Below are 10,770 nucleotides of genomic sequence, written 5' to 3' on the forward strand. Positions count from 1 at the left end.
GGACCGTACCAACCTGTTGGCTGTCTCGGTTGGAACTGATAAAAGGCATCCATACCTGCACGCATGCACATAAGCAGCAGAAGCCGACCCTTCACGTTGAGGAAGGCCATATGCCGTGTGTTGTTCATACCTACAGTCACTGAACACTTGCCAAGCAGTGCTAGTAGTGGGAGCGCCTCACTTTCCCTCTCTCATAGCTGCTACCGCTGCAGCAACAGCAGCAGCACCAACGACATCGGAGGTCGGGTACGTTGGCGGCATAGCCTGAAAGCGGTGGAGGCCCCCGAACGTAGACCATCCAAGCTGCTCACCTGTTCGGCGCCGCACCAAGCGGCACTCAAACGCTGACGGACACTCTCCTGGATTTGTCTTTCCCACCTGAACTCGGTATCGGGGGTATTCGAGAAGGTACTGACCCTCACTGAAGCCTCGCAAGTCCCTCCTGTCTGTGTGCAGCCTCGCGATAAATACTCCATTTGGAAAAGCTGTGGGGGGCGTTGGGCAAACCTGCAATGACGACCACTTCTGCGAGGACTGACTCACCGTTACCATAGTTGGCAGTAGCATCGGCCTGGTAGTCTCCCGATGGAAACTGATAGGAGGGTCTGAATGGCAACAACATGAGAGAGACAAACAGGGGTGGATAGGATCACTCAGGGAGACAGGGAGTAGGTGAAGGCACACCAGTGCTAGCATAAGGGCTTGATGCCACTGAAGAGGACATAGGGGAGCCGGAGGGACCGCTAGAGGGGCACCGTGGTCGACCCTGAGAGGTGAATGCCAAGGCATGGGCACCGACCGAGGGGTACCCGGAGGTTCCCCATGAGGGTCTGCCAGTCCATCGATACTCCTGGGGCGATGGGGGCCGTATTCACACAATTGAGCGCATCCATGACCGAGTGCAACACAACTGACCGCGCAAAAATGTACTTGTAAAACCCCCGGTTGTCCCAACGTAAGCAGTGCGAACGTCGGCACTTGTTGAAATGCAGGATACACCGAGTTTTTCCCAGCGGACCTTCAACCCGCTTACCCTCCACATGTTGCCCGCCGATTTTAGGGTTATATTCATGACCTAACCTAAATAGGACTGAAAGCGCGCCGTAGCAATGCTCACCAACCACTTTTGGACGCGCGCGTCTAGGGCGTGCGCTACTCTATTCGGGCACTTGCGCGAATAGCACCATTCAGTGGAGGAATTCAAAAGCTTAGCTGGGCTCGTTTGTGGGATTACGGAGCAGCAGAACACATCTTTAAGCCGGAACAACATGTTTTTGAACTACATGTTGATTCGAAGCTATTCCACTTCTTGACTAGCAGTACTTGTACCCCGGGGGTTAAAGTTTGGGAGCCCTAAGCGGAATCACGAAGAATCACCATCTGCCGACCCCTTATGAGTGACCGGGGATCGAGGCTGAGGTCCGAAATCAATCGGAATCCAAAAAGTCGCCAGTCGACATCTCGAAAGAAGAACACGGAACTTAAGAGGCGAACTTCTCTTTTCTACGGATAGACAAGAGCCGAGTGTATAAGTACGCCATGAGCTGAAAATGTCTAATAGAGAATATTAACCCTCGCGAGATTTGAACTGGGGTTGTTGCAAGTTAGGCGACGAATTCTACCGTGTGCGTATATTCGACTGAAATATTTGAGGTCTACCGTTTCCAATATGTTGTGGGAGAATATCAAACACTGGAATGCACAGGTAAGGGGGTGGTTGCAACTATGCAGTTGTCTACTCTGAGATGTACTTGACATCGTATAATGCCAAATCTAAGGGCGCCACGGGCAGCCTAGATTGCCGAGTGATCTATCGCTTGTCCCGGCCGGGGAGTGAGGATACGAGTGGGGCTGGCCGCCAGCAGAAGTGTTGGGGAGTATCGTCATTAGGATAAGGAAGTCCCTTATGGATTGTCGGGAAACGGCCACCCTAGCTGGGCCGCACGGTCAACTCCTATTTTTTCTAGAATGCCATTCCTTCATCGCTTCACCCCATGCTGCCATGGAAAAGGCAGTGGGGAGCCCATCCAGGCATTTCGGGTTTAGTAGGGCGCTGTGGACAGGTAGGGCTTTTTTGAAGGGACCATTTAACTTGTGGGATCCCATGTGTTTCACCGGAGATCGAGTCTGGGGATGAGCAGGAGGCGGCCGGGGAGGTGGCAAAGTGCGTCTGGAATGGATGGTCGTCTTCGACTGGAGGACCTTCGGGACCGACTGGCCAGCTGAGTGTAGAACTGACCGTTGATACGCTCTACAGGATGTCAATATGCATTCGCACAAAGGTTCGAGAAGAGATGGTATTACTTCCGTTGCTTTCCAGAATACCTCGGTTGTCTCTGATGACTCAAGCGATGATGCTGATGAGCTCGACGTAAGGATGGACTGGGTGTATGTCGTTGGTGAGGCGAGGAGAAGGAGAAGGTACTGTAGATGTGCGCTGAAGGTTCCCGGGCTCACAGGAGGAGGAGTCGTGTGCTTCTGTCGACCATTGGAGTTGTCTAAGTAGTGAAAGTGTAGCTATCGGCTGGCTCAGGGGGAAAGGGTGAATTCCTCTGATACTATTGGACTTGGTGGGTCCATCATGTCAATGCTCGCTGTACTGTCTCGTCCTTCTGTTCTTGTGGTGTTCACTGTGGGATGGTACTAAGGGTAGAGCTCTCCATCAACTTGGTGGCACCAACTCCTCAGTGAGCCTCAAGGCTCGGAGGCTGCATTGCCAGGGCTGTTCGTGAGGAAAACAACGAAGTCAGATGCTACCACATGGGAAACTAGCGAGATTTCACCACTTGCGCCGCCGCCGCCGCCGCAGCGTGAAGAACCTTACCATCGCCACACAGAAGTATATCCCTTTAGTTTTCATGGCATTTATCTCCCCTGCTACGCTGTTGGGCTACTGTCTCGGCCGACGACCTGGTCTACAGGGCGCCCTCCATTCCTGGGCCAACAGCCGCTCTCTTCGGGGAGTTGATGATTGCGAAGAGCCTGACCCGCCCCCAGGGTCGCCGCGAGACGGGGCTGATAGGTCCATCGTTGAGGTCATCGTAGAGAAAGTCGAGCGCAGTTTTTATGCTGTTGTTCGTTCAGGCGATCAAGTCTCTACGGAGCTCCTCATGCAGGGCTTCTGCCGAAGCGAAGTTGATGTTGGCCGTTCGGGCGAGTCCTCCGGCAGTGGTGCACCGATGGCTACTGCAGATTTTCTGCGTTCTTATGGAGAGCGATGAAGCTCTGGAGGAAGTCTACCGACTCTCGGGGGAGGCGGCCTTGAGCCTATTGGGCCTGGCGCAAATCGCCGATGATGACCGCTGCGCCACAAAATTAGCCGCTATTGACCATCTGGCTCCAACATGCATGGGTTTGGTCCGGCAGCTGGGGGAAATCTCAACGCATTTGGCGACCCTCCCTTTTGCTCGACGAAAGGAAGTCCTCGAGTGGCGGCTGAGGAAGGTGAAGTTGTCGACGGGCACTTGGTTGGGTGATGATGGGACTTGGCGGACCCTTCGGGGCCTGGACCTTCCTAGATGCTTCCTACTTAGTGAGTGGAGTAGCTCTACGCCCTTCCATGTATGCCTGTCGTTGGAGCAGTCTTCCTCTAGCATTGAAGAGAACACCGGTATCGCCCTGGTGGGCACGTCGTCTGAAGGGGTCCTCTACCCTCGGTCGCTACTGTCCCTCGCCGCCCCCGGTCGCAGTAGGAAGTCGACTATGGTCAATACGGCGGAACACACAACAGAGAGGAGGAGGATGACGACGAGCGTTTCGAAGAGGCCTTCTGGATGGACCAAGGAGGTATCCCGATCGGTCCCTTCTGGTGGAGTTGCCTCGCTGGTGGCGAAGGCAGGGGGTATGTCGATTCTGCAGGAGCAATTGGCGCTCTCGATGATATCGTGGATGAGGAGCTGCTGGCTGGGGTGCCCCCAAGGAAGTTTGGAGAGGTCCTTGGGGGCGGCTGTGAGGCTGTATCGAGTCCTATGCACTAGCAGCGGCGGCGTGGTCGAGGCAGTGCCCAACGCTGTCAGCTTGGACTCACTCAAGAAGGCCTATGGTGACACGTGGGTGTCACTGAGCGCTCATTTCGAGGACCGATGGCCCGGGGAGGAGGGGGAGGCCGCCCTTGACAAGTTCTGTAGCTCCATGGCAGCCTACTCGGTTATATGCTACGTCTTAGGAGTGAGGGATCGACACAATGCGAATATTCTCCTCTGTGACGATGGTGAGTTCCTTCACGCTGCGGGGGTATCTTTTTATTCCTCCAACAGGTAGCATCTGCCATGTTGACTTTGGTTTTTTCCTCACGAACAGCCCTGGCAATGTAGCCTTTGAGCCCTCATTGAAGCTCACTGAGGAGTTGGTGGAAACTCTGGGAGGAGAGGACAGTCGACGATTTGGGGTCTTTAGGAGAATGGTAGTCCGAGGCTGCATGGTCTTAAGGAGAGACATCGATACACTGAAGAGCATGATCGAAGTAAGGCTACGTGGATACTCCCTCTAGTACTACTTTTTCTCATGGGTCTCGGGCCCTGGGTGACCTGCTGGTGGTGATGTTACTAGAATAGGACAGTCGTGTAAGGGCATGCGTAACGGCGATCAACGCAACCGTAGATCATCACATTGATTAGCTATTGCTCGCCCTTCGACACAATCCACATTATAGTCGAAAGTCAGCATTTGTGGTCGAGGAGGTGAAAAAAAGGGAGTTTGTGCAGTTACTTTTCCCCCCACTGCCTGAGACTAATGGTTGGTGGCTGGGCCCTAGGCTCCCTTGCCTTTCTCAAGGGCTACCACACACTCTACTCCAAATGGACCAGAGACTACGACTGGAGCTCTCTGAACATGCCTTCAAGGACTATCTACTGGACCTCGTTGATCGATCTGTTGCTAATTGGCGCTCGAGGTAGTAGTAGTAGTAGTAGTAGTAGTAGTAGTAGTAGTAGTAGTAGTAGTAGTAGTAGTAGTAGTAGTAGTCTGCCCTGCCACTGGTGTCAGGTGGTACGACCGGTATCAGCGCTACTTTGGTGGAATACTGTAGTCACCCATGCACAATTCATGTCACACTACTCGTCATGCTATCATTAACATTGTCAAGATTGACATTTGTGTCCGAGTGTCTCAATTGTAGTTGTGGAGTTGGTTTGGTGTAGTGGTTAAGGTTATCTGTTGTCAAGGAGAAGTCCTCCGGTTCGATTCTTGGGGATGTTGCCTAGTTACTTCGTAACTAGGCACTTCTGGGTGTTTCAATTCTCAAGATGTCCTCATCTTAACCCTGTCATCACCGCCTAGGTGATGGAGTACTCACTGTGCAGTGTGGGGGGAAGATAGGCACACGGTCAACTTCATATGTTGGTAAACATATGAAAATTCTGATGAAATTTTGGGAAATTTTGAGTTATTTCTGTACATTACGACCCGGATTCATATGTGAACTTGTATGATTATTAAGGGAACTCCTGAGCTGAGGTGAGAGAAGCGAATATATCCCAACACTGCTACTGTGCCACACGAGCATAGCCTCGACCAGCCGAGATGGGTTCCTAGGAGCTCGTCGCTCTTCCTCCGACTCCTTTAGCCCTGAGGGGATGAGGCCCTGTCAGCTGGCAGGAGGTTAAGGCCAACAACAGGAGAAGGCGAGAGAACAGGGTCGGTGATCAAGGCAATGTCGCCCCAATGCGAGCACTTGCAGGAGGGGTAGGACCATCATAGAGCCCCTTGGGGGCTAGTCAAAGTATAGTCTTCTATCGAAACGACCAGCAGCGGTAGAACCTCCGAGGACTGCGTTGTGGCAGCTGAGGCTTTCGGGTTGGCCCTACCGCCATGTTAAAAGAGCTCTTCTTGATGTGGTGTAATTACTACCAACAGTCAACTTGCCACCCTCAACTATTACGAGTGTGACCATGTGCTCCTTAAAATTGATATCATCAGTCTCGACTACTCGTGAGCCTCGAGTCTTGTGATAGATTGAGTCCGCTGAACTATCTCCAGCCTTCCCTTGATGCCCTCCTACCTCCATCATGCCCCTCCCCGTCTCACAGTCTAAGGTCAATGCCATACGTCAAGGGCTCCTCTGCAAGGTAGCTGACGACCAGAGGGGATGGGAGTAGCCAGGATCATCTCATTAGGACCATGACCGAGAGTCAGAAGCGATGGCGCAGCTGTACGATATACCCCCTGCGACTGGCTACGATAACGTGTGGCGCCTTATTGATGAAGTTTATTCAGAGCATCTACTCAAGGTGCTCACTGGTTGTCTCCTGAGGATGACATGGTGTTTTCAGGGGTCTCTACGTGGGGAAATGAAGGAGATCAGAGCAGAGTGGCGTAAGGCAGGCTTTAAGAGTGACCGACCGAAGAGGATTAGCCACCGTCGACGTACCTCCAAAGGGAGTAATACCACAACTACCAGCAGCAGTGCAGCACGAGGGACGACTCCAAAGCGAAAACTACACAAGGGGGAGAGGGAAGTAGGAGGTCCTCTCTATTCTGTCTTGAATTCCTCAACAAAAACCGTTTTTATGTCAGCCACAAGAGATCCCTGAGGAGGAGGTTCGGCCGAAGCTGAGCCCTCGCACTTCTGCTCTCGAGTGGTGCGACGCCTGTGGATGGGCCCCCGAGGGCTCGTCGTCACCTTTGCTGCAGTGTGGCGCATGTAAAGTGAAGGTTCATAAGGCATGTGCTGGCAACAACTGGGGTGAGCGCGTCCTCGTCAGACATTACCGCGCGCCACGAAATCATTCCTCTCAGGCACCCAGGGACTTTGTGAATTGTGTTCAAATGTAGCTAAGACAGAAGGAGCTTCACTTGAAGATATGCGGCAGTTTGGAGGAGAGCTTGTCACCGAGAGGAGCCTCTGCCAAATATGCGGCCGGAAGTAGGCCATCGCGGACTGACCCCTAGGGACCATCAATCCCAGTTACGTCGACTGTGCCACCGATTCTGGTGAAGACATGCGCATCGGCCTGTACATGGTCTCAGCTGCTTCGAAGGGTGAATGGGCACACGGCATCTGCTGCAAGTATGCGGAGTCGTCCTTGGTGGAGGATGTAGAGCACACTCTCCTCTCTGTGTTCCGGTCTCGACCGGCCCCCCATGAGCCGGGCTCGGGCTGCGACCATCAGCCGGCGTCTGGGTCTCCACTGGCCTCTTCGACTGGTGACAGTACCGAATCACTCCATGAAATTAACCAACGATACAAAAGGAATAAAATACAACTGGTCGACTCCCCCATAGCGAGCAAGAGGCGTCGACGAGGAAGCGAAATTGAAATTCCCAAACCTGCTGAGGCCTCGCAACCGTCACTTTTCGAAGTGGCCGACATCCACGATGAGGAAGTCTCGAGTGGGTCGAAGTCTTCCCCTATTCGCACACCAGAGGTGGCGAATCAGCCTAGTACTGGACCATCACATACTACAGGTTCAGAGCGACAGAAGATTGCAGGAAAACTCAGCGATGCCTTGATGGACGCCACTGACAGCAAGGGAGAGAAGTGGCGGTTGGTGGCCGAAGCTGCTGTGATTGAAGGGAAGCTCCACGAGAGGGAGTTCAGCAGTCGGGCCGGGTATTTGAGTTTGGTCCGTCAGTTCAAGAAGTTTCTGGCCAAGAAGGACTCGGTCCCTCGTATGAAGTTGCGAAGAGGCGAAGTCGATGGTGCGTATGTCGGTGGTTTGGAGCCGTGGGAACTTCAAGATGAGGCCTCTATTGAGGAGAGGAGGCGACTAGAGAAAAAAAATATGCGGATGGTCACTCTCGGCGACATCCCGAGAGAAGTTGACGACGATGACGAGGACCAGCCTCCGGCTAATCACGACTGTGTCGATACCCAAGAGGGCCTTTCTGTGGGCCCCAACGGTCTACCTGTCATGCCTCCTTCGCCCAACCCGTGTACAGGAAAAGACGACTCTACCGACTTGATCGATTTGGTGGAATCGGATTTCGATGGTGAGAGCTCTGATTCTGAAGGGACCAAGAATCGGCAACGGCTGTGGTGGGAGACCTGAGCCCTTGTGTTTGTACACTTAGTTACTAAGTCGAATTAACCATCAACCATTGTAGATATCGGAATATATCATCGAGTTTGTACATGTTATAACCGATTGTGTTATCTAGTTGAGGTTCCCGGTGAAACTTGGTAACATAAAGTTTAAAGGAAATACATGACACGTGTTGTCGGCATGGTCAGCGAGAGGAGACACGAGGTGTATTAGGGAGAAATATTCCCGTAAAACGGCGGAAAAGTGAAAAAATATTCCTTCACGGTAGCTGATCGTCAATCTCATCGCCGTTCTCTAGAGCCTGCTCTAGTTTAACCAATTTTTCGCATCCCTCCACCATGATGTTCACCAACTGCACTTCGCTCTTGCCAATCCTATCCTCGTTGGAAATGTCGTAGATGCCCCCGACAGAGACAGAGTCGACGCCGGAGTCCCCCCGGGCTTGTAGGCCCAACCTCTTGCAGATCTCCTTGAAGTCGGGTCTAGCGGAAAGCAGTGGGAGTTTCATCATTGCCGAAGCTCGAAGACCAGTGCCCAAGTTGCTAGGGCAGGTAAGGATAAAACCCAGATGGTCGTTGTGCATGAAGTCGTAGCCTTCACTCTTTAACACATTTTGAACACAATTTACGGCGATACAGAAGCGTTTGAAGATCCTTTTGATGTCGGCGCCTTTTTCCATGGAGATGATCCTCATGTGATCCTCCTCGTTAACCCACACGAGGAAATTTTTCTCGTCATTGTGAAAGATGCCGCGGGCATCAGGCCAGTGGCGGCCCATTCCACTCGACAGGAGCAGAGTGGAATCAGGCTCCTGGAAGAGGAAGTGCTTCTCGCGCATGTCCTCCTCCTGCTCCTGAGTCATGCCCCCGGGCTTGGGCCCGTAGCTCTTGGACCCATGAAGAGGATAGTAGTCACCCTTGAGCTCACCCTTGAGATTCAGGAGACTCTTCACGATGATGCGCTCGAGCTCACGTCTCTCGTCGAAGGTCACACTCGGAGGGAGACGGATCCCCCGGACTGAACGTCCAGTACGGACGCGTGTGGAAATGACGTATCTACTGATGCATCGAACACCTCAGGCAGCTGTGGCACGGCCCACTTGCTGGTGGGGTCAATGGGGGTATCCGAAACCTTGGTGAAGTCGAGATCGGTGATGTGGGTGGCATTTGCGGGGAATCCACCATGACGACGATCAATCACAGGGTCAAAGCTAGAGTGCGGAAACCTCAGGAGAGAGGGAGAATTCAAGTGGGCTCACAGCTCCTTGAAAACTTCGTAGCTCTCCTCATCTCCCGCGACGAGGCCGACAGTCTTGATCGACGGATGGCCGGGGTTATCGACACCGGTTTTGATACATTTGCCGAGATTAACACCTTGAGAGGTTCTTCATCCAGGGCGTGACACGAGGGAGACTCACCGTTCTTAGTAATCTTGCTCTTGAGCTTGTCGTAGAGTTTGGGCTTCTCGGTCAGCAACTCTGCCATATAGCTGCTGTGCTTGAAGAGATCAGGCAGGTTATCGGGAAGCTGAGATGACAGGGACGCAATTGCGAGGAGGCGACTAGAGAATCATAGCTTACATTCTCTGGATCGAACGTTACCTTCTTTTCTTCACAAATGTACTCCTTGTCACCGAGACCGAGCTTGATCCATTCAGGGAGGTGCTCAACAGTGGGGGCCAGACCAGTAGGGGGGTAAGAGGTCATCGCCTAGAAGGAATCTTTGGGCGACGGACGCTACCGAATAATAGGATGATTAACAAATTCTATATAAACTATTGATCCAATAGCATTGCTCGCTGAGATGGGACGAGTCCCATGAGGCTGCTGACCCATCTCATGTTACAGCCCTAAGTCGGCAAGCAAATGAGCCGCTACGGTATAGAGGGACGGGACTGATAAGCTCTATGAAGGAGAGTCACTCGTAGATGTGCGTAACGATCAAGGCAAGACACCGGGATTCCTCTAGAGCGGAACGATATCAGACGCGAGGCTTCTACTGAAAGCTCATAGCCGGGATGGAACCCACGTCCTCCCTCATCATACGAGGATACTTCCCAGTGGTAGAATGTAGGTCTAGGATTAAAGTCAGCAAGAGCAGTCGGCGGGCAGACGTAGGCAAACCCGTGCAACACACCTTCTCCTGCTTCATAGGGAAAGCATGCGAGGGGCAGACTCTTCTCATATCCCCATCAGCTCGGGAGAAAACGCTTCTATTGAGGCCAAGCCAAAGAACCACAGTCAACCGTCTCGTAGTCGACATAACGGATAACAACAACAACAGCTGATCAAACATAACTCGAAATTAGTCCTTGTATAAGACGAAATATTTCAGTCGCTCATAGAGGGCTCAGCACAGACGAAATTCTCGCATCTCATTCAAGCAAGTCAATGAACCATTCTATTCTGGAATAAATATATCAGAAGCTGTATAAGAATCTCATACGGTAACCTTTACCAATCCTCATGCAAATTCACATATCCAAAGGTCAACATCGAGCGAGCTTGTGCGAACCCATCTGTCCATTCGCCCTCGTTTCTAGCGAGACATTTGAACTCGTTCAAGTTGTCCAGGAGCTCCCTGTCGGGAAGCTGTGCTAGAAGTATGTGATCGCTTGAAGTCCCATTCGCTGAGCGGTTCGGAAAAAACGCTCAGTGCTCACGAGAGCAGAAGCTGAATGATATATCAGTATCACTGGTATATCATTTAGCCTCCGCTCAGCCTGTCACTGTGGATGATGCAGAGTTGGCTCGAGATCTTCATTGAAGATTCTTCAACGTCGTTGCGAA

The 10,770-nt window shown here is 52.4% G+C and overlaps 5 protein-coding genes across 5 annotated transcripts in view; 2 read left to right on the forward strand and 3 right to left on the reverse strand.

Annotated features, from left to right (window-relative positions):
- The window catches only part of Pmar_PMAR024465 (hypothetical protein), a gene marked incomplete at both ends in the record, with an annotated part of 1,535 nt that extends 642 nt beyond the window's left edge, over window positions 1–893 (reverse strand). Inside the window, 7 exons of the mRNA XM_002767223.1 lie at window positions 10–55; window positions 182–264; window positions 312–378; window positions 423–507; window positions 544–605; window positions 654–766; window positions 810–893. Of these exons, the coding sequence (XP_002767269.1) occupies window positions 10–55; window positions 182–264; window positions 312–378; window positions 423–507; window positions 544–605; window positions 654–766; window positions 810–893 (540 nt within the window). The remainder of the gene's footprint in view (window positions 1–9; window positions 56–181; window positions 265–311; window positions 379–422; window positions 508–543; window positions 606–653; window positions 767–809) is intronic.
- A 2,451-nt stretch (window positions 894–3,344) lies between these two features.
- On the forward strand, window positions 3,345–4,612 carry Pmar_PMAR024466 (phosphatidylinositol kinase, putative; the record flags this gene model as incomplete). Its single annotated transcript, XM_002767224.1, has 6 exons — window positions 3,345–3,472; window positions 3,519–3,621; window positions 3,693–3,948; window positions 4,001–4,210; window positions 4,257–4,462; window positions 4,568–4,612. The coding sequence occupies 6 exons, from the start codon at window positions 3,345–3,347 to the stop codon at window positions 4,610–4,612; spliced, it is 948 nt and encodes a 315-aa protein (XP_002767270.1).
- Window positions 4,613–6,005: 1,393 nt separating this feature from the next.
- On the forward strand, window positions 6,006–7,988 carry Pmar_PMAR024467 (hypothetical protein; the record flags this gene model as incomplete). The annotated part of the gene is made up of 6 exons (XM_002767225.1): window positions 6,006–6,065; window positions 6,114–6,227; window positions 6,270–6,455; window positions 6,514–6,682; window positions 6,736–6,862; window positions 6,905–7,988. The coding sequence occupies 6 exons, from the start codon at window positions 6,006–6,008 to the stop codon at window positions 7,986–7,988; spliced, it is 1,740 nt and encodes a 579-aa protein (XP_002767271.1).
- A 253-nt stretch (window positions 7,989–8,241) lies between these two features.
- On the reverse strand, window positions 8,242–9,687 carry Pmar_PMAR024468 (Creatine kinase M-type, putative; the record flags this gene model as incomplete). Its single annotated transcript, XM_002767226.1, has 5 exons — window positions 8,242–9,037; window positions 9,082–9,192; window positions 9,241–9,355; window positions 9,400–9,508; window positions 9,562–9,687. The coding sequence occupies 5 exons, from the start codon at window positions 9,685–9,687 to the stop codon at window positions 8,242–8,244; spliced, it is 1,257 nt and encodes a 418-aa protein (XP_002767272.1).
- Window positions 9,688–10,193: 506 nt separating this feature from the next.
- Pmar_PMAR024469 (hypothetical protein) overlaps window positions 10,194–10,770 on the reverse strand; it is a gene marked incomplete at both ends in the record, with an annotated part of 1,075 nt that continues 498 nt past the window's right edge. The window contains one exon of the mRNA XM_002767227.1: window positions 10,194–10,264. Coding sequence (XP_002767273.1) covers window positions 10,194–10,264 — 71 coding nt within the window. The remainder of the gene's footprint in view (window positions 10,265–10,770) is intronic.

This window comes from Perkinsus marinus (assembly GCF_000006405.1).
Source record: "Perkinsus marinus ATCC 50983 genomic scaffold scf_1104296970858, whole genome shotgun sequence".
NCBI lineage: Eukaryota > Perkinsozoa > Perkinsida > Perkinsidae > Perkinsus > Perkinsus marinus.